The 27,287-nt window shown below is 42.5% G+C and overlaps 1 protein-coding gene across 3 annotated transcripts; it reads right to left on the reverse strand.

The window, feature by feature from the left end:
* Nucleotides 1-182: 182 nt before the first annotated feature.
* Nucleotides 183-26,274, reverse strand: tcf3b (transcription factor 3b). Of its 3 annotated transcripts, none has more exons than XM_031726736.2 (21): nt 25,708-26,274; nt 22,861-22,957; nt 20,886-20,958; nt 15,039-15,112; nt 14,339-14,411; nt 13,760-13,800; nt 13,429-13,561; nt 12,912-12,958; nt 8,933-9,029; nt 8,746-8,846; nt 8,387-8,480; nt 8,202-8,260; nt 7,567-7,642; nt 7,064-7,125; nt 6,705-6,902; nt 5,853-5,961; nt 5,556-5,703; nt 5,237-5,290; nt 4,108-4,337; nt 3,863-4,014; nt 183-3,731 (listed from the first exon to the last, which is right to left on the reverse strand). In XM_031726736.2, the coding sequence occupies exons 2-20, from the start codon at nt 22,933-22,935 to the stop codon at nt 3,869-3,871; spliced, it is 1,890 nt and encodes a 629-aa protein (XP_031582596.1). In that variant the 5' UTR covers nt 22,936-22,957; nt 25,708-26,274; the 3' UTR covers nt 183-3,731; nt 3,863-3,868. The 3 variants fall into 3 exon arrangements, with proteins under 3 accessions (XP_031582596.1, XP_031582595.1, XP_031582597.1); XM_031726735.2 differs by having other exon boundaries at nt 5,853-5,964; XM_031726737.2 differs by lacking the exon at nt 22,861-22,957 and having other exon boundaries at nt 5,853-5,964.
* Nucleotides 26,275-27,287: the final 1,013 nt, after the last annotated feature.

The raw sequence follows: 27,287 nt of genomic DNA on the forward strand, positions 1-27,287 counted from the left end.
TTCAGGCCACCATTTTAAAGACCTGCGTTTACAAAAGAGGGCTGTTTAAACATGTTGGCTTCAGAGCTCCAGTAACGGCTCACATCTGCCCTTAAACGTGGCGCCTTTGTTGCATTCTGATGGAGCTCGAGTAAGTGAGTTTTTACCCTGTCCGAATATTGGCAATAGAAAATATGGACAAATTATTTTAACCCTTTATTACAATGGTTTCCTTTATTTTCCTTTTTTTTTTTTTTAATGTATACAATATTCAAAAGCCAGACATTGGAAAAGGTATAATCTGTTATTAAAAATGGCACATTTATTGCTACATTACTGTTATTTACAGGACAGTTCTCAACTATATATATTTATATATGTAAATATATATATATAAGAGAGAGACAGGCTGAGTGAGGCACTCTGAGGACCAGCAGCCAACAGTGTCCTCACTCCAAGATGTCAAGCTCTGTGCCTGTGAATGTCGTTAACACTCAATGGTCCAACCCCCTTCTAGTTCAACAAAGATGTGACAAAACTGTCGAAAGAAAGTTTTTAATTATGCTCTCGTGTGAACAAAACAAGTCCAAGCCCATCAGCTGAAACATTTACAAGCTCCTGCAGTGACTGGGGTGGTTGTTTGTTTGTCAGATTTCAAACTGTGTCTACGTCAAGACTTCAATCAAGAAAGAAAAAGCTCCCCCAGCCACAGAAGTCCAGCCCAGGGAATACTAATTTACATCTAATTCTTCCCTTGGAATTGCCATCGCGGTATCCAGTACACATTGATCATGTGACAATAGACAAAACTTCAAAACACAACTTTTTGACTGAAGTGATCAAGGATGTCCCAAAAGAGTCTCCATCAACACCACCAAAGAGCTGGAAGAGTGAAAGGTCGGGGTTGAAAATTGTCACTAGTGACGACACATACTGAAAGTCACTGCAGCGAAGGGCTTGGACGCTGCAATGCAGAAAGTCTTTACACCTGAAAATAAACTGTCCACGCCGACACCATGCAGCACATACCGAAACAGGTTTCTGTGCATCAAAGGCAGACAAGCAGAGTCAGAAGCAGCACCTCTTGAACCCTGCCACGCTTTAGCAATACAGGACAGACAGAAAACTCAGGACCTGGACCCGTGACCTTCACTAAAACAGCAGATTGGACAATCCAGTTGAATATTTCAGGGGAAAAAAAGAGGAATAAAAACTAAACAAGATCTATGTAACATTTATTTATTTTAACTAGATACACTGAAAGAAAAATCTCTTTATACCATTTAAACTTCTTCCTGAAAACTGAAAAAAGCATTAGGAGAAGGGAGGGTGGGGGAATGAACAAGTACCTCTTTAATCTCCATGATAAATGAAATGATATGGTTCACAAAATAAAAACGGTCTTAAATGGAAAAAAAAAAAAAAAATACAAGTTCAGGCACTGATAAGGCATCACTCTCCCATCATGACATCTTAAGTCTTGAGAATGAAAAGGCCACACTATTGATTTGTATAGGTCTTTTTCTTCATCTCTTTTTGTAGAAATTAAACACACAAAATGCTCCACCTCCCATTTGTGATTACATGTTGGTAAAAAGAAGCCATTCACAACATGACATGACATGGGAATAACATCACAATAACACTGTTTTTGTTCTCCATATTGTCCTTAACCTTAAACCCCAACACAGGCATCTGCCTCCAAAATAAACGAGCAGGAAGTTGAACAGCGAGCTGCACGCCAAGCGCCGCTCGATTGAGGACAGACATCAGAAACAAAGAAGAGTGAAGTGAAAACTATTACACCGTACTGACAAAACCCAGGAACACAACTTTGAAAATGAAGGCGATCCACATTTGTATGGTAGCTACATTCAAAAACCAGTTGCATAATTACTGTTAGAGACAAAAATCCCCTCCCCCATTTTTCTCCAGCGCCCCCTGCTGGGGTCAGAATGCCTCAGCAGGTCCGTGGCACCAACTCTGCCCACGCGCTCCCAAATGGACAAAGAATTCTCTTGGGTAGCTGATGAGACGCCTCACAACTAAAACTGGAATAAAAGGACACACCAAACGCTTTCAACATTTTCCATTTGTCATCCGTCAACCCTTTTCCGCCGCCATCCCAGTTCAATTTTGAATTAAATGTCAAATATCCCCTTATACAGCTCATCTACAATACACTCTAAACTTCAAACTAATATTGCCATTTATGTAAAAAATCTACAATGTATAGACTAACAAAAAATATATATTTTTATATATATTTAATTTTGAAAAATGAAACAGAATAATGTATGAAGTGAATTTACACATCACACTTCTCTCGGTAAGAAACGTGAAAACACACTTACTCAGGAGAAAGGTGAAGGGCTGCAGTTCAGTGGGAATGCTCATTTAGGAAACAAAGCTTCGGTTACACAGAAGCTCGTCTGCTTTAACGCCTGCGGACTGATGAGATCCCTCCTTTGTAGAAACCCAGATTTATTTATTTTTTTGTAAATTTTTTTTTCTCCTTTTGCTGAACTTCAATTAAGGGGAAATATTCGAGCCGTTAAGTCTGTTGGCACCATCAAAACCACTTCAAAGATACAGCACTAAAGGGCGCTGTTCACTCAGCGAGTAATTCAAATGGCTTTCATACAGACTTTCACAGGGACTGAAACGTGAAACAGGTCAACACTCAAAGTCCAGCCTAAAACTACACGACTGTGCTTTCGTCTGTGGATGCTTTAGTACATAAAGCGGTACAAAAACCTGGATCGATAACAAGCAACTACTGGAGTAACACTCGAATTTGTGGTCAACAAACAGGAAGAACAGTTTTGTTTTGTTGACAGATTCTCCCAGTTGGATAGATTATCGTCTTCAAGGAAGAAGTCTTCAATTCCAAGTCTCCAGATGCCTCGTGTGATGTGACTGGGCTCCGGCCAGAGACTGTCTCTAAGTCAGAGTTCCGTCTTTCATGCTTCAAGCTGCGTTTCAACTGTCAAAACTGTGACCTTTGCCTTGTGACCTTTTCCCCAACCTCCACACACACACACACACACACACACGCACACACGCACACACACGCGCAAAATAATTTTGACAGTTCAACTTCAACTATGGGCTTGGTTACATAACATATGTAAGACTGTACCATCACGCTGGGAATGACATACATTAAAAATAATTGCTCATACACATAAGCAATCCCTCACAATAAATGTTCCTCACATGTAAAGCAATTTGCTTAAATGTCAAATAGAAAACATGTAACAATTAGGCACAAATCCTTGATTCAAATTATTTGTTTAGGTCTCTCTCTTCTCTCCCTCCCACCCCCACCAGAGCACCTCTCGGCAGTGTGTGAAGCCCCAATGTGTGGCAGGACAAAAAAATAAAAATAAAAAAAGTACTCCTGTGTTCCATCACCATTGTGTGGAAACCAGGAGAAAAAAAAAAGAAAAAAAAAAGGTTTACATGTATTTAAAAAAAAAAAGAAAGACAGTTCTTCACATTTGAGCTTGTAGTCATGGTTGGGAGTGCGACAAACAGGCTGTGTCAGTTTTGGCAGTATGCATGTGTGTACGAGTGTGAATGTGCATCTTGAAATTTGAACGGACAATACACAGACATGTCCACATACACACGCGCACACACACGCTCTCTCTCACACACTCTCACACACACACATACACTTGAGAATAACGGGTGGAAGAAATCTGTTAAGGCCACATCCTCTGACAGCCAGAAAAACACCACCAGATCTGGAAAAAGGAAGGAGCACAATGACATAATGCAACGACATTCCTGCATAACACACAAATGATAGAATATGACTGTGGGTAATGTATACTTGCAAGTAGGTTAAATTCTAACACGAGTCTTTTGGGCCTACCTGGGGTTACATGTGGCCAACTGGATTGTGGCCATCTCCACCCATGCTAGGATGGCCTCCTGAGAGCTGCATGGGTGCTTCACCCACCACCCCAGACACCTTCTCTTCCTCGCGGCGTTTTAAACACGCCGCCTTTGGGTTTAGGTTACGCTCTGAGAAAGACGAACACAGAAATGAGCCTTAGTCCTCGAGAGAGGTCCACAAAGCTGGGATTTTCATCTGTAAGAGTCTACGTGCAGACTGACCTCGGACTTGTTGTTCTAAATTGAGGATGACATTAACAGCTTGGTGAAGGATGAGAAGTTTGGTCTGAGGTTTGTCGTGGCTGAGGTGCAGCTGGCACATCCTCCCAAGCTCCTTAAATGCCTCGTTGATGTCCCGTACCCTAAGGCGCTCACGGGCGTTGTTAGCCACTCGTCGTTCCCTCTCGCGCTCCATCTTCACCTCGGGGGGAAGGTCCTCATCGTCTTCCTGACTGGTTTCAAGCAAAAATGAAGGGATGAAACCACAAAATAAAAGTGCTCATTCTACCAGTTCAGTTTTAAGCAGACTCGTTAAAGTGCTGAGAAAGCATTACTGAAGAAAAGTGCTGGGGGCAACATGTGTCTTGTAATGCAACACTTGAGTTGCATTACAAGCCAGCAGTTTATATGTGAATGAGGAAGAACAGTATTTACATTGTGGAATTATTTGCATCACTTTGAATTTGTGGAGGGAAAAAAAAAGGGCAAAAAACAAACAAATGCAAAATGTGTACAGACTAACGGCCTCTGGACAACGTAACCAACAGGCGCAAAGAATCACAAGAGCTTTTTTCTTTTTGATCCTGCAAATGTGTCTTAGTAAAGGGCTCTAACCTCATAATACAAAAGTTCATTTTAAAAGAAACAATTCCCAACACTGCTGAAGCAGTTCATATGATCATTTAATTAAAATGCTTATCCCACACAAGTTCAATTAGAAAAACATTCTCTGCTGTGTGTGAGAAGTGTTTGCAGATTTAAAATGTATGTCTTGTAAGAAGCTAAGCATGGTAAGCAGCTTTAGCCTTCACCTTTACGACCCAAACTTCTTTTGATTTTGTGCAGCGTTGTTCATTACTGTGATGCTGGACTTGGGATAAATGTCTATTGTTTCATGCTTGCATTTATTTGTAGTCTAAAAAGCATTTTGGGTTCAAATTTCAAAACTTCCAGGTGGTAACTGTGCAGAAATGGTGAATAATGAGTAGCAAAGTTCAGAATGAGAAATACTGTGACGACTCTGTCGAGCAGAGATCGTTTAGACATCAGCTCCAGCGGCATTTGTTTGCTCAGTGATGCCTGGCAAAAGCCCACAAAGCATTAGAAAGTATTCTCTATTGGAGAAACTTACTCATCTTTCTGGTCTGAAAGGCCAGAGAGCATCTGGAGGGTCAACGCCTCCTTTCTGAAAACGTGACATGAAGGGAGGGGGGGGTTTGACATCGTTAAAAACCTAACATAGCCTAGGCAATCACTGGGAAACACAGAAAAGTAGAGACAACTGAGATGAATTAAATTTGTATAAACGTGACAGCTGACTCCCTTTATATTCTCTTAGTGACAAAACGATCCTCACCTTTGTTTGACAAAGTAATAGTTTGAGCTTGATTTTTACAGAATTAAAATTTTGAAAGTTTGAGGTGAAAAGACTAAACATGCAAGGACCTTACCTTGTTCGACTGCGTGCCGCTTTGGTGTCTTTCTTTTCCTCCTCTGACTTGTCTGCAACAGATGAATTTTCATCGTCCTCCTTGTCTTCTCTTTTGATATCTGAGCTGCTGGAGGAGTGTGTGGAGCGAGCCAAACCACCCGGGAGACCTACGGACAAACACAGCACGTGAAGCTTTAATATTTTTTAATAGTTTCAGGAGTGCATACAGCACCGGGGAAGCTGATGAAGTCCAAAAGAAATCTGTGTATATGTAAAATTGACATTTTTATAATGAATAAATATTAATCAAACTTACTGGTAAAGCCTTCTGGCTGGCTTACTGCTGGTGTGGGGCCAGATGCGTGATGACCGTGCAGGAGAGTGCTGCTGGGAGGAAGACCTGTGGGCTCCTCATGTTTCCCACCCTGCTGGTAAAGGTGGAGAACGGTCACGATAGTCTCTTGAGGACAGGTAGAGCAAAGCTGATACACAGACTACAAAGCCCCCCCTAACAGAAATCCAGGAAAAAAGAAGAAAAAAACCCCCCAAAAAAAACCAAACAAAAAAAACACAACAACCCAAAACTGACATGACATGTATTGAAAATAACTGAATACTTTTTGACATTCATAATAAAAAATATAAACTCATTTGCTAATATTTTTTGGAACTGGTTTTACATAACTCAGAGACAAAGTATATATAAAATGAACTCTTGCTGTACACCGTTTGGCCAGCAGATGGCACAAAGCATCACCACTGATGGTTTTGTGTTTCTGGTGGAGATAAAACCCAGACTAATTTTTATGACTGATTTTTTTTCCCCCATTTAATCCAAATCCTTTCTTGAAAAACATTTCTGTTCAAAAGGGCAATTTGTTGTGCATCATAAAATTAAACACACAACAAAGTTTCCCCTTAAGTGTAAATCATTTCCCACGTCTCAGTTTTCTAACATGTTTTAAAAACCGGAGCGTGTTCGTTTAAACCTCGACACTGACAGCCTCTTCAGGAGCGTACCCAATTTGAATCTCCTATGAATGAAACCGCAGACTGAACAAATGCTTAGACGAGGACTTTTGTCTGCTTTGTGTTTCAAAGCAGCATCACGAGCCCACACCTCTCTTAAAAACAAAAGAAAACATGTTGAACAGAGCAGGTGACTCACCATTGCGGGATGTCTGTTGCTGAGGGCAAGACTTGCATTGGGGAAAGCTGGAGAGAGGCCTCCGAGGCCCCCGTTGTGTACTGAAGACAGCAGGCTGTGCATGTCAGAGTGGGCGCCCTCTAAGCCGGGGCCCTGGCCCACAGCGTGGCTACGGAGCACGTGGATGGCCTCTTCCAAGCGATCCTCCATTTTACTCTGCTGTATAAATACATGAAAGATGAGCTAAGCTGTCAAGATGAAGGCGGGACATCAACTATTACAACAAGCAACAGCATACAAAGGCTAGAAGAACACACCCACACGGGGCAACGTCAGGTTTTTAATTAGGTTTGATGCAGCAGAAAAATATTTTGGCATACCAGTGCATGTGGTGGCCCTTCATAGCTGGGTGTGGTTGGTCTTTGCCACTGAGACTGAGGTCCTGCAAGGAGAAATATTGGGTGTGGGTTAAGTGGCATTTCTCAACTTTTCACCAGGTGGCACTGCAGACACATTTTTCTGCTGAATAACATTAAAAACGCACAAGAAAACATTTACTCAAGTTCAACGCACTCATTCTTCTACGACAAAAAACACAATCAGGTAAGACTGAATAAGTGAAATGAACTGTACTGTCCAGTTCACGCTGATGCATTAACCAAATTTGTGGTTGCACGGCAGCGATAAAACCACCTTAACTCAGTTTACCAACCTTTTGATTTGCTAAATCTACACAGCCTTGAGGTTCATCAGCACAATGCGGAACCGATACAAATTTTCCACATAGGTCAAAAAAGGATGAACATAAACGTCTGTCATTTTAATGAGATTATCTTTTATTGTGAGATTTTTGAAGTACTAACACCGTATGAGAGAAATGTACCTGCGATGGCCTGAGGAGATCCAGGAGTAGATGGAGCTGAGGAGAAATTATTACTGTTGTGGTCCGATGGGTAAATCTGAAAGTATGAGCAGATAAAAACTTAAAACAAATTCAATTTCCTGGGTTCAAAAGGTAAAAATACTCATAGGTAAACATGTCCAAAGATCTAATGTCTAAACTTTCTTCTAAAAAATAAAAATAAATAACATTAAATATCTAATGGTTAGATATTTCTTATTGTCATCACCTTGGAAATGCTTAAGGACCCAGGTTATTGTAAGCAGAACAGCAAAAAAACTGATTTAAAAAGGGTTTATAAAATTTAACTATGCCACTTGAAGCCAAAAAAACAGCTGTTTTAGTTTTTCACTCCCCCTTCAGGATATTTTTTTTAAACAATCAATCTGTTTTGGGTAAAACTCTTTATATCCCAAATAATCCTACACCATCTAACTAACATTTTTGCCATTTTCAGACGCTCCCCGAGCTGAATTTCCACTCATGTCTCCAACAGAATTTACCATCACTGCTGATTTTCACTTCGTTAGAGGATATAAAACTCTCGGGAAAATTATTTAAAGTGTTTTATTGCCCAGCACTAATTTAAAGCAACAAACAGAGAGAAAAGAACTCACTGAGGCAAGAGCCTTTCCAATTTCATCTCCTGAACTGCCAGCTGTGGTGCCTCGGTTGGCTGCAGAGATAAAATAAATGCGAGTCAGATGACTTGTTAATCTGAAAAAACAACTCCGTTTGACCACGTAGCCGTCGAAGCAGCGATGGAGAGGTTTGCGACGCGCTCTTTTCAAAGGTTCTTTACCCATTATGCCTTCTCCGTTGATGGTGGGCGTGTGGTTGTAGGTGGTCGGGGCTGAGTGGAAGCCGTTGACCTCGCTGCTGTGCAGAGGATAGTTCTGTGGGGACAGAGGCAGGGGGTGATGTTTCTGGAGATGGGATACAGGTAGCTTCATAAAGCACAAAAGCTGCTCACAGAAAAAAATAACCCAATCTGCATTGTGTACTTGGCGCAATGAGAATGGGTACGGCATGTTGAACATCCAAACAATTAACAGCACGTTTAAAATAAACCACGATGACTTATGCTGTTGTTACGTGTTGTTATGTGGATGTTACCACAACATCAACCATCAGCATGGGATTGAGGCCATTTCTACTCACCATCCTGTCCTGTGGATTGATTGCAGAAAAGGAGCCTGGTTGTCCAATGTGAGGGGAGTTACCCAGCATGGCAGAGTAGCCAGAAGATGACCAGGGGTCATCTAAGAAAAAAAAAAAATGTTTGGAATTAATATGAAAACAGTTCAAAGAAGATTACAGGGCAGAGTCATATTTTATGAAAGGTTACCTTGCAAGTAAAAAGAGGTAGGGTAGACTCCAGGCTTAGCACTAGGATATCCCCCATTTTCTCTGGTATACTCGTCACCAGATGTGGAAGCATACACCTAAACAAAGAGACGTGACAAACAGTTGGACTACGGTTATACAATACAACAATACACACCAGCGCTCATGTGTGTTAGCGGTTTACTATGAATCCTGAGCCATCACGAAAGATGAAGTACTGTGGAATTGATCCATCTCGTCTTTGCTATGGATAACCATTTAATTACACTAGCGCCAAGTGACCACAAGATGGCAAGAGGGAGTCTGCCAACGGTGGAGGAGGAAGGCCGGCTCCTCGCCCGTGGAGGAGAACACAGTGGCCATGGCATGCTGGGCACAGCGACGGCTTAGATCCCAGTGCACAGTGAGCACTTCCTCTCTAGCTCCTAGGACCCCAGTGACATCGCACTGCCTGGCCTGCAGCCCCTCCCTATAACACACTCGGTATCAGCTCGCACACATACCATGCATTCAGTGAGCCAACACACCCATCCATGCACAATCCAAAAGCTATGTCCTCAAACTCGCACTAGAGCGTCAGAGGATTGAAAATAACAAAGAACAGCTTTGGTTAATATTGTAGACATTTTAAATACTTGCACCTTAAACTATTCGACCACACATTGTTCCTAAATATTGCAAACGACCACTGATGCTAGGCCTCCGAGCACAGCAACAGAAGACGGACATGAGACGCCTTCAGTTTCCAGGCTATCAGCCACCACTCAGTCCTCCTTTTCCTCTCCTCCTCTGTACTACATGCAGACAGAGGGAGAGAGAAAGAGAATGGAGGCTATGCTGCAAAGAATGCTAATCCAGAGAAGGGATTTTTTCTGTAATTTGATTTAACAGGGAGAAGTGGAAAGGGAATGGAGAGATGCACTTCTAATTACAGAGCCATCTGCCTGTTCCTGGACCACATCCAACTCCACAGGCAGCTGGGCTGAGGAGAGGGAGTGAAGAGAGGGAGAGAGATGGGGGCTGGGATCCAGTCAGCAAGACAGAGAGAGAGGGAGAGAGAAAGAGGGAGAGATTGCAGTGGGTAGGGGGTGGTTAAGGGGCAAGGGGGAGGACTGAGGGGGAAAAAAAAAAAAAAAAATGAAGGCCCTGATGATTTATGAAATGGGTAGAGAGATAAGGGGTGTTGAGGGGGACAGGAGAAGGTAATCTAAATGACTTAAACAAAGCTTGATATGGCCAGGGGAGTGTGAAGGAAACAGGGGATTTAAAATGATCACGGTTAATTCAGGGGAAAACATGATGGAGATGGCTTCATTTAACAATAGGCTTTGAGTTGTTCTTTCACAGGGAACAATGTCGAGTGAATCCTGCCGCTCTAGATGGGAACACAGGACTACACAATGACTAGTGCTGCTGGATAATTGTATTCTCAGGAAGAAAGGGATTGCTAGGGTAAAATCCTCAACTAATAGGGGTTTAATGTAATTCAGGTTATGACCGTGTAAAGGTCTCTACACCAGGAGGAGAGAGAGAAAAAAAACAAAACAAAAAACACACACACACAGACAAAAAAAAAAAAAAAAAAAAAAAAAAAAAAAAAAAGCGGCTTGTGGCAAGGGGTGGGGAGTAGATGAAGATTAACATCAAACTAACCTCAGAGCGCTTTATTCAACCACAGGGGTTTGTGGTTAGTATACTGGACAACTAGGGGGCAGAAGAGAGGCTCCTCCATGTTTTTTGTTTGTTGCACATGAAAAGAGGCGTACGATTTGCACGGTGAGGGTGAGGATCTTGTGCGCAGGTAACGCTGGGAAACTCAAGTCAGCTAGCTCGAGGGCAAATGAGATATTGCGTTTACAAAGCAAAATGATTTCTGAAACTGAAGTGGATATAGAAAAGTAGAATATGCTGATGAGGTGGTTTAAAAACAAACAAAAAAAAAATAAAACAGCGGCAAGAGAGGAGTGTGGGAAGAAGGAAAGACCACAGGATCATCACCAGCTATCATTAATCTGGGCTCAGACACGGGGCTAAGAGGCCTCACAAGCACTGCGCCTCACAACTGGGTCACTCACAGGGGGAGGCCCACCCAGGCCATCATGTGGTGAGGCGTAGGCAGAGGGCTGGGTGAGGTGGGGGAGGGGGGTTCACACACAGAAGTCTCATCATTCGCACTAAAACCACGCAGCCATCGTTCACGCTGCGGGGACTGACTGAGGTTCAGACAGTGAGAGAGAGTGAGTGAGAGAGAGAGAGAGAGAGAGAGAGAGAGAGAGAGAGAGAGAGAGAGAGAGAGGGGCTCGACCAGACAGAGCGTTGACACTCCGTCTCTGTGATGTAGTCGCTTTGGCGAAGCCTGTCTGCACGTAGAGGTTTCGGCAGCCACTTCAACGCGACAACACCCACAGGTGGGAGATGGCAGCAGAAGCAATGGCTTCTTCATTTCATAAGCAAACAAGAAATCAAAAAATTCGGCTAAGCACAGAGTTCGCCGAGTTCAACTTTGATCTGTTCCCATAGTTACGCTCCGAGTCAATCTGATAAACACCAATCTAATCAATGCACAGACTGTACGTCAACTTAAGAGTCAAAACGCAGCTCTGTTCAAGTCTGCCTGAATTTCCTGTCAGACTACACTTCAAGACATCTTGTATGGACCCTGTCAGACATACAAGCCTTTGAATTTGCCTTCTTTGCGCGTGTAACGCTATCAGCCTTGGTCTGAGTGAACGCCTGAATAAAAATCTACGCAACATACAATCAGATCATTTTAAAAACAAACAAAATAGGGCAAAGATGGCTAAAAGTGTTTGAGAAATTGATTTTAATCTTTCCTTCTGCTTGTGTTCATAGCAATGTGGATATGTTCATCTTAGAAGTCAGAAGACATTTGTGCAGTGGCAACATTTTATATTGATGATCCACCAGCAGCTTAGACATCAAGACAGAGCCAACAGCAACACAGGCAAGCCACACACGACCAGGTTTCTGAGTTTAAATAACCTGCAATCACTGCACAAGACACATAATGAAAAAGATTTCTAGTCTGAGTAACAGCAGCACATGCTGAGACAATTCTTTGTCAGCATTCACTGACTGTATATTCAAACATGTAACAATGACTAGTATCTCCAGCTATGGTTGGCTGCCATCATCCTCACATCAGCTGCATCAGCAGCTGCCAACTCTTATAATGTGACAGTACAGTCTGGGCCCTGCGAGACACTTCTTTACCTTCGAGCAACAATTTCTCAGTTTTAAATATGTTCAAACAAGAAATTTAAACACAACTTCATCCCTTTAAGTTTTGTTTTCCACAGGCTCAAACGTTACAAGTAGCCCAGCATTGAGGAACTAAAACGCAGACACTGTCATTTAAAGAATTCAAACTTTGGACAGAATGATTATAATTACATAATTAGCTATACATCTTTCCTGTTTGCACACTATAAAGGCGCAAAAAAAACAACAACAAAAAAACAAAACAAAGACAAATTCACAAAATTCTGCGAATATTTGTTCGACTCTGAGCTCAATAAAGCAAATGAAACAAACTACATCAGAAAACATGACTTGAGACCCAAACTTTGTGCGATTTGTGCGTCAGCAAACCGCAAACTATGTGTTCTATCGAAGTGCATCATTCAATCTAGGCTACAGAAAAAGGTATGTAGACGTCAACAAAGCACCTAAAAACCTGCAAAATTACTTGACTACGTGACAATCAACCCAGAAAACCACTTGAAACCACTTGACTATATAGACAACCACAGTGATGATGTTTACTGGGGCCTGAGTTGCCTAACTGTCAGCTCGCTAAGAGTCTGACTGAGCAGAGGGTCTTTACCCCTGTCTGTCACAGAACTGCTCAAGCAGAGCGAGGACAGCAGTGTGTGTGCAGAGAGAGAGAGAGAGAGAGAGAGACGGCGAGAGAAGGGACTGGCTGCGAGCGGTGTAGACGAGCAGAAATAAGCTCTTACCGAGGACGGCAGGCCAGGGGGTTTCCGAATCTTCTTTGGCTGGGTTTCTACATATAGGCAGCAGAGACATACAGAAAATGTGTAAGAGGCAGGAACACAAATATGGACTAAGCGAGGGTACATGTCATGTTAGCATGTTTGTATTTTTAAAGCTAGACCAGAAAATAAATAAAAAAAAAAAAACAAGATGCAGCAAGTGCATGCCGCTCTGTACGCGCATCAGTTTGTATGAAATGCCGAGGTGCATTCGTGTGCACACACTGTAGCTTTGTATTTAGATTTATGTTCAACAAAACAACAGAGACAGCTGTTTCTGTCCCGATGATCTGATGACACATTTTAAACATCACGTTGGGCTACGGGTCATTGTAACGGACAGTTTTCACCATTTTTGGAGCTACCGCACACCACGCAGTTAAATGATCAATAAATAATCAGCCAATTAATCAATCTGATTTCTCTCACATAGACAAAAAAATAAGTACTTAGTAGCCACACTGCATGCCCCATGACGTACCTATGGCTCCTTCAGGCGGCCTTCTCCTGGGGTTGTTAGGATATGAAGGATAAAACTGAGAGCCAGACTTCAGACCAGAGGGTGACATGGCATCTGGGCTGGGCATTGCTATGTCGCTAGGAAGAAAACCAGGCTAGGGGAGGACAGAGAGATAAGATTTACTAATAAGACACACAGAAGCGTGGGAAAGCATGGTTTCTTTTCTAAGAAACCAAGACCGTTGTCAATTCAAAGTGCCCGACATGAAAAGAGAAGTGAAAATACGGGGCGTCTTACACAAGGCAAACTACATGAAATTAGGTCACACATGTATTCTCGCTGTTAAACATACCTGGTTTCCAAACGAAGAATACGGTGGTCTCTCATTTTTACCTGTGAGGTGAACATGATGGACATTTCAACATTAATTCAAGTGAAACCCTGAGCTGTATACGCAGATTAAGACGCAATGGAGTGTGCTAATACAAATGAAAAGTAGGTTTTTCTAAAGTACAAAAAGTCCAGAGATGCCCTCCCTTTTTTTCCCCTCAGTACGCTCAGCTGCATAAAGCCGCCCGCCAGACAAAACCCTAGGGAAGGTTTCTGCTTCAATACCCCAACATCCCCAACACTCAACGAATGAGCACACACACACACACACACACGTACTCACACACAGATATACACATATGCATATACATACACATTCTGCCATCCAGAAGACAGCTCTACGGTCATAAATATATGCACGACCGTCCAATCGGTCTCCATCAGCATGAGTTTCTTAAAGCTGGCGTTTGACAAGGCAACATTCATCTGGTACCAAGGATGACGTTTTTATAATTTTGTAAACTGATACGACTCAAGTGCTAAAACTTAAACAGATAAAAGTCACATGTATCAAAGTTTACTTAAAGGAAGCAGAACATACCAGCAATCCCTGAACTGATGAATGGAGAGGACAAGGCTTCATGCTCACTGTAGTGGGATCCTTCTCCATAACCCTGTGGGAACAATGGCACACATAAAACAAGACAACTAACCATAAAAGGCCAAGGATGGCAGACACTAACCTCAGGCATATAGACTAACACGCTTACATGGCCAGCTACATCTTTTTAGCACCCCTGCGTGGCTTAGCGCTTACCCTCCCTCTGCTTTTCTGTCTAACAGGATCCATGCCAAACAAATCTGCATCAGCTCGAGGGAATCAAACCAACTTTCTTAATTATCAACTTGTGGTAATCAAAGCTTGCTGCATCCATTTCACCCCCCTGTTCCTTGTATTTACACAGAGTTGTGCCAAGACAGTTATGGTAGATGTGAAGCTGCAATTACCGGTGGGCTTCGACAGAGGTTTGGGCTACCAGAGAGCTTGCCAATGCAGGATCCTGGGCCAAAGTTATTAGGTAGAAAGTAAAACTACAGCTTCAAATTGCATATGGCACACGGATGAGAAAAGTACTAAGCTGTAGTTGTGGTTGGAGGATAGGACGTTTGTGTTTTCATCTACGGCGCAGTGGTTAACTGAATGTGAGTGAGTGACAGTGTCGTGGCATCTGGTGTTAAAGCTTTGCAAACTTAAAGTCATGAGCGACTGAAGAGGCCGAGTGTGTGCATTTGGAGCTTACCCGTCCTTGGCTGAACGAGGGGCTGTTCTGTTCCGCGGAGCCCCAAGACCCAGAGCCGCTACGCTCGTCTATCGCTGCAGAGACACACAATGAAAGGTAGGGAGGATCGGCATTAGTCCAAACAAACTAGATACTAGAAGAAGTGAGCAGTCCAAGGTGAGAACCTTAAACCACTTTAATGTGCATTATTACAGACATGAACTGTTTTGACCCTGGAGTTGAACAAAACATTTTATGACTATAAGTGGCCACAATGGGTATTTCATAAGCAAGGCCAGAGAATTTACACTGATCAAAGCTAATTCTGTTCAACACCATGATATGTTAAACCATTTCTAAAGATACATGTAGGATACATGCTGTTCTTTATGCTCACTGAATAACAGGACGTTTACCATTAGCATTCTAATGTAATCCAATTGTTGTCAGAGTAACATGTCATCTAAACCACATTTAAATTCCACCCAGTCAATTTGACAAACAATGTGTGGTGCCAAAAACTGAAATGCTATGTTTTAGGTAAAGAAAAAGCCGATGCGGAGCACAAAGAAAACACAGCCAAAAGACTGGTGGAGCAGAAAACTCCAAAATACCCCCATCATCCCCTTCTCCCTGTCTTATGCACTAATGCTATCCAGGCTCTCTGGAGACACAAGGCTTAATTGCATGCTGATTTGCATAATTGTGCATATTAATGCGGTTTCCTTATGAATATTCATATTTCGTCTTTGATTTTTGCCTAATTAAAAAAATGTGTGTGAGAAAGCAAAAGAGAGAGCGAGCGAGTGGAAGGAGAAAGCAAGGGGACGAGGGGGGGGGGACAAGTGTGAGAGGGGTCTGGGTGAGATCAGCAGCCCGGCTGACGAGCGAGAATGAGTGATGAGACTAACAGAGCGGTGCAAGCACCTACACACGCTGCGACAGCCGTGATCTATGGAGCTGATGCCAGTGGCATGGAGAATCAGGCGAGCCGCTAGGAGAGGGCATCCGAAAAGATCGGCCGTGCCGAAAGGCCACAGCACTAATAAAGCGCAGCACTACCGTCAACCATGTCCGATGGCACAGGACGTCGGCGACGAGCTCGCCGCTAAATAAAGATGACAGATTTTGAATGGAGACACTTAAGCCAAAGCTCCGTGCCAGCAGAAGTAGTACCAAATTAGTGAGATAAAAATCTAGTTTAGATGAGAGGACTCAACAATGTCTGCTTTTAGCCTTGCAAATTTTCATTCAAACAACTTCTCTTTTCCACTTCAAGACACTCTAGCGTCATCCAAAACTGCTGTTAGACCATGAGTATTTTTACAAATACAGAAAAGTAACTGGTGACACACACGTTTACGCATCCCCGCTGTCGACAATAACCTGCACTCTGCACAGAGTTGAGAGAGTAACTTCATCTTCGCAGCTATTTTCAATACCCCACTCATCCGCCTGTGAAGCCTCCATTTGGACAACAGGGGTGCAGAGGATGAAGCGAAAGCACGGCTGTGCAGGAGAAGTCTGACAACGTTGTTTCACACTTAGTGGAGTAATTAACTCGGAGGCAATTAAACAAAGGTGGAGAGCTGCCGAGGTGACACTGACGCCTAGGAGAGCCCAGCAACGCCAGAAGAGAGATCTTCCTATTGTTGTTAATCTCCTGTCACGTTTCATGTCAAACAAAATTTCAGTGGTACTAAATTAGAATTAGAATACACCGTGCATTATATTATAGGCGCTATTGTGCTGCTCCACATGCTGCCATAAATATTTTTACTGTCCAGCACAAAAACAAACAGTGAACATAGTGAACTTAGTAGTTATCAACTGTTATCAGCTGTTGCTGTAATTGATCATCATGACATCACGTAGTCATGATAATGCTACTGGGTAGCAGTGCTCACACATTTCCTTACGTCCTTTGACAGCACGCTAGAGCTGGGCGATATATCGAGTTTTTTTAAAAAATATCGATATATTTTTATACGAGATATAAGATGTGACAATATCCTTTATATCGATATAGTCTATGTTACGTTATAATTATAGTTGCGGAGCCGCAAGTTTGCCTCTCTTTCGTCCACTTTTGTCTCTACGCAACGTTACTCGACCTCGCCTCTCCTTCACTGAACACAACTCCCCCTCCTCCCCCATCGCTTCACCTGCAGGCAGCGACAAGATGGACACGGCAAATCTCCGTTAATGAGTTACTGCGCATCGCCCCGTGCGTGGGGCTGGACGGCGTCAACGTGTTAACGAGCTAACCACGCTAACGAGCTAGCCACGCTAACGCCATGCACGGCCTGAAATCCTTTCATTTTCTCAAAAGTTGACTGCGCGCCTTTTGTATGAATTCTGGTTGTGCTTGATGACCGCGAACCGAATTTTGTGTGATACACAGCGCTCAGCAATCTGTCAAAAATGTTTTAGTTCGACTTTGCTAAGCTACGGAGCTGCACCGCTTGATGGATTGTCGGAGCATTACGGCTACCGAGGAGCCTCGCGAGTAATAATACGTACTGTGCTTCAACGTAATATTACCGTACTGTGTGTGTATAAGGACCATAAATGGCACCTGTTCAGAGACATGGTTACTGAAGCGGATTTCAAACTCCAGGCTGTCAGTCACGCAGTAGAAGTTGGGAACAGAGCAGCTGTGAAATCTGTCTATGTTATTATGCTCGGCGTCTTTTAGTTTACATTTTGACTGCACAATTGTGAGCTCTTTGTTATGCACAAAACAACATAGTTTTTCTTTTATTTATAGAGCATCATTATTTAATAAATGCTCATAATTTATTTTTGAGTAGTTTTTTTCATGTACATCTATGCTGTATGTTAATAAAAGTGCCTGTGTGACATCTGGGACACGGCTTTGACTAAGAACTCTCTTTTTGTTCTTACTTTATGGCTTTAAACAAATATTGAGATATCAATTTTGGGTCATATCGCCCAGCTCTACAGCACGCGGTTTGTTTGTGCTGCGTTTTATCATTTTCCCAGAAGACTACTTTTCAGCGTTTCTATAGTGGTATTTGTAATCACTAATAATGACAAAAAGTCACACTCAAGTACATCAGTAATATATAATTTAATTATACACTTTTTTTTAAATTTCTAATTGAAAGAAAATGATGCAAACAGTTCTGACTAAACCCTTACGTCGGCGTCTCCTCTCGGCGGACACACTGACAAGGACTTCCAACGTTACACAAGGACAGCAAGAGAGTACTTAAGAAATGAAGCTCATGCCAATTAATGCATCTAATCTCTAATCAAACTTCAGCCATTTTCAGTCTAGAAAGGCAATGTGAGCATTACTACTTTATTACTGTTGAAAAAATAAGCCATCAAAATTAGTTAAAACATGCATTTCTTTCAGTAAGCAAATAATACTACCACTAAACACACAATTAGTCTGGATTATCATTAAAAAGTCGAGGGTTTCGCATGAAAACAACAGGTTCTCTGGATTTCTATCACATCCATCTAGATTTTGGCATGACCAGTGCAAATGTACTCAACATGGCAAGGCAAATACCGACTCACAAGCAGAGCCCAGAAAAATGTTTATTCTCCGAGCCACAAACTTTCTCAGAGCTGCGGGCTCTGAAAACATTTAATTTAGCTGAAGGAGGAAGCCACTCGCCTTTGAGATTTCCCCTTTCTGAGGGCTTCGATTTTCTTGCTGCGACTAAGTAAAGTACAGAAAACTACAGTAAGCGACAATCCTGCAGCTGTGTGCAGGCGGACAAGTTGAGGTGCAAAAGGTAAATGCAAAGCTAGCCAGTTAGCCGCCTAGAGAGGCTACATGTGACAATTGTTTGTTGTGATCTGAGGAAAGCGAGCTTGTCACGTCCCCTGTATTTGTGTTTGTGTGTGTGTGTGAAGGGGGTTGGAGACGTTGCCAGCAGCTGCAGAGGTGACAGAGGGGACGCCTGCCTGAAGGCTTGTGGGCTTGGCCAGCTCCCACCACACCGTCACACTCTGCCTCCCCTACTTCTTAAACATCCCACACTTCTTGCCAATCCTCTCCTCTTTCCCCTAACATCCACTCTACTCTCCTCGACACACCCACACCCAGCCACCCACCCAGCCACCCACACACACACACACACACACACACACACACACACAGGCCACTGAGGAAGGGAGGACGCCTAATGCAATTAGCACCCCTCTGAGCACTTTTGTGCTGATGAATAGAGGTGGTCTGGTGGGCCACTGGGCTACTTGCGGCCATTCCCGCGCTGCTGGATCCCTGAATAGACAAGCCACCGAGGTGACGTCATAGATAGGCGTTGTGGTTTAATGGACATCATTTCGAAAATAAGTCGGTTTCCTGGCCCACAGCCATGCAGTATTGTTTCCATTACAGTGGCTAAGCTTCAAAAACAAAACAAAAAGAGGCACCTAAATGCCACATGTACCTATTCCATCTATAAATAATGCACATTCAGTTAAATTCTGTAGTTTTAATAACATGTTTCCTCGTATAGTTGCGTTGTAGTCGGTTCACTGTGCATGTTATAACACGACACAGATCTACGAGAACCTCTTAGGCTGGAATTTGCACATTAGCTTTTTGGCTTTCTAGTGCCATTAGAGGGTACCTGCCGATCTCCAAAATGTTAAAGGTGGCAGCTTTAAGTATCACATTAAAATGGGTTTCAATGACCGAGGGTCACACTTTGGGATGTGGGGAGGGGTGAGGAATTAACTCCTCACTGCTTAGTAATTGCCTGCTGTAATAGAAACAAACAGAATCCTGCCTTCCACAGGCTGATCCCTCTATTCAACAAGCTCTCTCTCTCACTCTGGCCACTCTCTGCATGCTGGGCCAGTTTAAGAGGCTGCAAGCTGGGGGTGAGGGACATTGTCTCAGATTCAAGCCATTTCCTGCAGATCAGTGGGGGTAAGAGCCCTGTGCTGTGTTGGGGGAGGAGTGTTTTACACTTCAGGGTGGGGGAGTCGTTTCAAGTCCATAAGCCCCCTTCTTTGCCTTTGTTCCTCAGTGGCCAAGTTCTCACTCTGGGGAACACTGGGGAGTGTGACTCGATTTCACACACCAGGTTGGCAGGGTGACAGAGGAATGGAAGTAACATGACTTACTAATAACCTTCAGGAAGAGAGAAAAGCTTACTCGAAGCCTTCAGGTGCTTGAGTGGTTTAATTGCGGATAGTTTCACCTTTAAAACTGTGAAACAAATACGAACATGGATAAACAGACATAGAACAGGCTGTAGGGTTTCAGTGAGCATCTTTTTTTTCCTGGGACAGCTTCCATTACTCAGTGTAATACATGTAAACAGATATAACCACAAACACTTTGCTATACATTTTTCTTTGGCAGAAAGCTGATCCAATGAAAACTATTCATCAGTCTGTGGATTAGAGAGGGGGGGGGGGGTGGATGTCAGTTCTGAAACTATAGCTAGAGTCTCAAATGAAATTCTGTAGAGCAGCATGCACCACAAATAAAATTTACCTATACCAAGGAAGTGGAAAAGATCTCAAAACATCAGTAAATAAAACTGAAACTGTCTGCTCGATAAATACCACAAAGGTTAGGTTAGAAATTTTTGTCACCTCAGAGGGTTGACCTTTAATGTGTGTGCTCCATTATGTCATCTGTAAATTACGAAGAAAAGCCCTCTTTTTTTTCCCGTTACTCCAGTTTTACATTTATAATACCGTTAAAGAGCACTGATTTAACAGCAAATTTGCTTAATGTTGCTGTGTCAAATCCCACATTCAGCCACCATAATGTCAATTAAAAAACAAGTGGTAAGATTAAGAATGGCGCAGGAATCAAAACTAATACAGTTTAAGAAAAATGCTGTGAGATCAAGCCGAAAAGCTTACCTGATCCACCAAACTGAGTGCTGGCGAGTGTCATCGTTCTGTTTTTCCCATTGGCTACTGGAGGCGCGAACATCTACAAGACAAAAGCAGCGAGATACCATAAGTAACAAGGAAAATGATGGCACACTTCACACATCCTATTTTCACTAATGGCTAACATCACATCACACACACAAACACATCGTTCAGTTGTGAGGCCCCCTCCCCACCCCCTCCACCTTACAGGCATTTCAGATTTGGATGAGTCTAAAGTGAGATATAAACAGGATTTAAAAAAACAAAACAAAAAACTCGATTTAACCATCTATAACTTTCAGCATCCTCAAAAACCTAAAAATCTATCAAGTTATAAATATTCTTGAGTTTAAAACATAAGTGATTTTTTATTCTATGGCAAACAACGCATAAAACAGTCTAATTAAGTTACACCCCAAACAATACAAAATACTGCACTTTAAAATGAAACTATAATGACGTAACTGACGTGTGTTAATAACATCAGCAAGCCACTCTACTCTGGGTTTTACCACAGGACCATCTTTCAGTGACACGGCCAAAGTCTGCTGTACAAACCAAACATGTCTGTAACTAGGACAGAAAAACACAATCTTCCATTGCCGCACGTGATTTTTTTTTTTTTTTTTTTTTTTTTTTTTTTTTTTTTAAATGTATGATGTACCCAAAGATTCTGATTAAAAGACCGTCTTTTCTTGCATTACATTTAACTGCCTAATACACGTTTAGTTTTCTTTATGTCACGTCCAATCTCACTTGCTTTCCTATGAGCAGCCAACAAATAAACAAAGAGGAGGAAATTCGTTTGTGTAACGTTCAACAGTTTCTCACCCAATTATCAATGTCATATTTAAACAGAACATCTGCTGATACAAATTGGCAGCTGATCAATCTGGGCTTTCCTAGCAAACCCAAGTGACTAACAATGAAACCTGCAACAAAGCCCTGCTCAGAACATAGGCTAAGTTTCCTTGAACTCCAGCACAAACAAAGCAGCTAACAGCAACAAGCAGCATTATAATGGTGCTTTACTAATAACATATGCACACAAAATACATTTCTGTTGTTCTCTGCCGTAGCAAAACAACATCAATTCAACTTTGAAGAAAAAAAATAAATAAAAAAATCTCATAGGACATTACGTCTGCTAACGACAGCTCACTGAGAGTCGGAGTTTTGAATTACCGATTATTCTCTGCATATAATAATTATCCAGGGCTTGCAACTTAGCCTCGCCAGCTATTCGGGTTATTGAGGAGAAAAGAAAAATCTAACACAGCTCCACCGGGGCTCCGTGATGTTTATGTCAGCTGAAAAAAAGCTTCACAATAAACTGAAACGCGGGTAAATAAAGCTCAACAGAATTCCTCTATCCACTTTGTAGATAACGTCTGGAGGATAGCTCTCACAGCATCTGTGTGAAAATGTCATCTTAAAGACTAAAAATGTGACAATAAGAAAGGTGGAAGCTGTCTGCTCAGCCACGTTCTTCTATCACAATATTTCCCCCTAAGAACCTCCTCACAACACAAACAGCGGTGAGATTATTTGTACCGTTTCCTGTAGCTGCTCCTGACTCAATATTTACATTTTAAAGTGGATTCTGTTTGACGGCAGGACGATCAATTTCCTCGTAACCTATACCTCTGCATCATCTCAGTAATTGAGTAGCCTAAAGTGTGACTTCATTCTCACCCATCACCTGGAGTACAGCATGACTTTTACCTGCACTACTCTGATGCCAAGAATGAAGAATGCAAATATCTTGATCTGACAGAGAGGCCGTTATACAGAGATTTTAACATTTCTATTTGTAACGTTAAGCTTTTTTTTTTTTTTTTAACCCCCTTGGTCTTTATCCCACATCCCCCTGACCTCCGCCTATGCCCAGACCTGTATCGCACTCTCCTCCTCCCATAGCCACCCACCTACCACTGCCACCCAGAGCCCGCTCTCTTACCGCGCTGAAATCCAGGAGGTCGCTGAGTTCCTTGTCAGTTTCCACTGCAGCCATTCTTTGCTGCTGTTCGTTCATACCCTTCAGTTTCTAATAAACCCTACGAGAGAAATTTGCAGATACAGGATTTTAATGGCGCTAGCAAACACAAAAAGAAGTTACATGTTCCTCTTAAACAGAGATGATGGCAAAGGATGAGTCAAACTATCCTACTTTGTCTAGCTCACACCCCCTTCGCTTACGCTTTCTTATTGGCGGGTTGTTTCTCTCTCATTAGACACCAGTGCAGGGGTGCAGTATGTCAGCAATTTGGCTAAAAGTAATTTTCTCATGACCTTTTTTTTTTTTTTTTTTTTTTAATTCAAAAAGTTCCCCAAATATGACAATTATATGCAGGTCTTATTTAAATGTTGCGTATTTGGGAAATAACTCAATGAAACATGGGCTAGCTACAGCAAAAAGGACAACACGAAGCTACTGAACACTACACACCATAGGCAGGTCTACTTAAAAATGCAAATTTCCCCTCAGACATTGCCTTCCCATCCAGGCAGTGGAGGAGACGCCGCCATGAAGTGATGAATACTCTGCCTTCAGTCAAATCACTTCTAAGTAATGACTTAGAAAAAAAAAAAAGAAAAAGAAAAAAAAAAGTCTTTCATTTTACGCAACCCTGGCAAATAACACAGCCATATGTCGATCATTGCTACATAAAAGAATTTACAATTACAGACATAATTGGGACTATTGTTAGCCCAAGGAAATAGGGGTGAAAAGCAGAGCTAATGACTGTATGCAAACACGTCATTACCAAATTACCATATGTCAACTCAGAAAGGACCTTGTCAAATGACACAGTGAGCACGAAGACTGGATTTACCCAGTGTTTTGCATTCCAACGCAAGCCTGAGGGCCGCTCTCTGATGCCGAGCGGTGTTTCTCTACGCCTCACAGGGAAACTGGGGGTAAGGGAAGCAACTGGAAGAACAGAAGCACTCGGACACCAACAGGTGGTGTGCTTTTACAGCCTCTTTTCCAATTCAGCACTAGCATAAACAGATGTTATAAATAATAACAAAAAAAAAAACAAGAAAGATGCACATCCTGGAGAAATGCAGGTGTGTGATGTAAACACGGGGCAAATTTGGAGTTTTCTTAAGAAATAAAAAGTCTAACTTGGAGACAAATCCTTTGTCTGCTTACACGAGAAAAGTCATTTCAAAGGTAGCCAAACACTGCTGTCCCAGTACAGAGAAGGCAGAACAAGTGAGACTAATTTAACCTTGGGACGAGAAAAGGAAGTGAGCATACACAAAACACTGGCCCAAGTGTAAATAGGCTAGAAATATGGCTGTCACTGCCATCCCAAACTTTTAGAATAAGACGCCCTACAAAAGGAAAATCCTGCCATGCACACACACACACGCTGCTAAAATAAATGACTTTAGCACAGAGTTAAATGGAGCAGAGCACATGGAGGGGCTTAATGTTAACAAAATGGCATCTTCAGCTAGTGCTGGATCAATATTTGAAGAAAGCACATTGGGGGTCTTTGTCACCCACACAAGGCAGAGAAGGCAGGTCATTCTCCACAAAAGGACACTGCACTTCCAGTTATCACAAAACACTGAGCCAAACCGAAAACAAATCACCACTTAAAGTTTATTATAAACCATAACGAGTTGGGTTTCGATAGCTTTCCGAGTTTTTGGCTTTCAAACACAATGATAGGCCAAATTAGGTCCCTGTTACTTAACCTCAAATGCTTGTTTCTTGGCTGTGTCCAATCCAGCCTGCTGTTAAAAAACAAAAAAATAAAAATAAAGGGGGAAAGACTATAACATGTTTATAACAATGCTATTACCACAAGAACACAATGAGCATTTTCTACTGTTGATTCAAACACTGCATTAAAGTAACGGATGTTGGGGCCTCACGCCATAAACACGTTAATAGGAATAGTTTTACAACAATGCCAGAGAACATGTGCACCACAGGATGCAGGCTGCACATTATTTGATCAGATCCGCTAGGCCACATCCAGGGACCAACCTTTTCTCTCCCCCCCTCTTTTTTTTCCTTTTTTTACTGTCAGCTAAACCCACTCACGGCTTATTCTGATCCGCGGTGACATCGTCCACAAGACCAACAAACTACACGTCTAATCAGTGTGTAAAACAAGTGCCACGGCTCTGACCGCCCAGAACAGCAGCGAGGCTCCAAACTTCATGCAACAGATACTAAAGCTCTTTCTTTCGCATGTTATTAGGGTCCAATCGTGCATTATGAGGGAGCAGAGTGGAAGAGACGGTGGGGGTGGGAGCATGAGGAATTTCCTGCCAAATGTGCAATAAAATAAGTCTAGCTGGTGGCCAGACACTTCCATAAAGGAATGTTTAAAGGGCTACCAAAGGGATTTTATGGAAAGTTTTTCCCGGCCTGTGTGGAAAACACACGTCGGTCCGCATCACAAAGTTCAGCCAAAATGCTGGACAACGTAAAGATTTGATATTTTCCCTCGGTGGCTCGGAGCTAAAGCGGCTAAGGCACACGGTGGAAAAAACAAAAAAAACAAACCGAGGCTCGTCGGGCAGCTCGAACATTTAACGTTAACGGGCTCTTTTTGCAGAACAAAGGAGTAATTTCCTTCTCTCTGTGGTCGATGCGGAGACCATCACACACTTGGCTCGCCACCTCAAACCAGACAAAAACTTACATCCCCCCGCTTTAACCACACATTCCCGAAAACTTTTCGACAATTTGCAGGCGTCAAAATACGCGTCAATGAAAGGCGTCGAATTCGTGCAACTTCCCCCGAAACACGAAGTGTACAGAGTGTGTTTTTTTTACCTCTCCTCCCCGAGTGTCTGGTATCCAAGAGTAAAAAGAAAAGCGGAGACTCGCAAGGAGAAAAACATAAAACTTCAAGAGTATTTCGACCTCAGTGCATGAAACGCATTGGAGCACAGTAGATGTCTTCCTTTTGTCCCGGGAAGCCTGTTTTTTCCACACAGCGCCCACGTGTTTGCCTCTCTGTAACAAGTCTGTGTGCAAACAAATCTATTATAGTAACTAATCTCACGTCTTCCTTTTTTGTTGTTACAACTGAGATGATTTCATTCTTCTCGTAGACATCTTCACCACCTCCGTCCACATTGTCAGACGCAACAACGTATCCCTCCGCACAAACGTGACGGCCTCAACGCCAGCGGTGTCCGATTTCAAACGCCTTTCGGAGATGGGCTGTTTTTCAGGGGGGAAAAATGCACACTCAACGTTTTCCGGTACTCGAAACACTAGAAACGTGTATCTGCGACGCTCGGTTTGAGCTCCGGTGTCTGCAAGCCTCAAAATACGGGAGCGCTACGAGCACTAGCGTACCCAGCGGAAGGCTATCGTAAGAAAGTTACCTGCGATTACACAGCAGCAGCTCGACGAGATGGCACGATAAATGCGAAAGAGCTCAGCCAATGGGAGCGCGTGTGCTCGTGATTGACAGCAAGGGAATCGAGTGCGCGGCCGGAAAGGCCGTTAAGGGCCGCCTTCTTCTTGACGCTCACTTTCCCTGTGTGCTCAGGGAGGCTGGCTGAGGGGGGCTCCGTGCCCGCTGACATCATTTTATTTATGTGGTTGGTGTGCACGCTTTTCCATTTATTTAAAAATCAACATTTCTAAATGGCGGCTTTACATAGATCGATTATTTCTGTAATTGTGTACTACTACTGCTACTTTAAGATTTCGCAATAGTTATACAATGCTGTATAATAAACTAGCTTCATTTCTCTAGCTAGTTGTTACACTGACATATGCATGTTATCGTTTACATATAGGGTACATATATTATAGATTAATTATGTGTTGGTATGCTTACCTTCATTTTTATTAACCCAGTACCTATAAGCAATATTTGATGTGAATATTTCCAGAATATGTTCACTTTTTTCTAAACTGTTTAAATATTAAAACATCAGCTCAGTTGCACTCATGGCATTAATGAATTTGATGCTAATGTGTGTGGTGTACTTTCAAGACCCTTTCTAATAGCTGTTTTTTTCTAACCACAAGTCTAAAACACCAAAACAATACTATATTCAAAAACGTAAATTAAAAACTTACACACACAGGTTATCAAAATAAATCTTCTGTCTCCGCTCACTGCCAACTATTTCTGCAGGCTACTTGTGTTTAGATCCGGTCCGTTTCTTGTGAATGAGCAGACAACCATAAGATCAACACGGCCCTAGTAACTGCCTGCTCCAGAGCAGAGCGGAGAGGAGGGAGAGCGGAGAGGAGGGAGAGCGGAGAGGAGGGAGAGCAGAGTATAGGATCACAGAGAAGTGGGGGTGAGAGGGAGAAATACTTCAGAAAAAAACAGTTCAAACAAGGAGGGCACACGGAATGATCAACTGAAATTTAACAGTGACGCTAAA

Source organism: Oreochromis aureus, linkage group 23 (assembly GCF_013358895.1).
Source record: "Oreochromis aureus strain Israel breed Guangdong linkage group 23, ZZ_aureus, whole genome shotgun sequence".
Taxonomy (NCBI): domain Eukaryota; kingdom Metazoa; phylum Chordata; class Actinopteri; order Cichliformes; family Cichlidae; genus Oreochromis; species Oreochromis aureus.

Coding starts and splice junctions, on each gene's coding strand:
- tcf3b (XM_031726735.2), bottom strand. CDS start 22,935: ATGAACGAACAGCAGCAAAGAATGGCTGCAGTGGAAACTGACAAGGAA. Junction 8,261..8,386: donor CAACGGAGAAGGCATAATGG/GTAAAGAACCTT, acceptor TTATCTCTGCAG/CCAACCGAGGCACCACAGCT. Junction 4,015..4,107: donor TTTAGAACAACAAGTCCGAG/GTCAGTCTGCAC, acceptor CGTCTTTCTCAG/AGCGTAACCTAAACCCAAAG.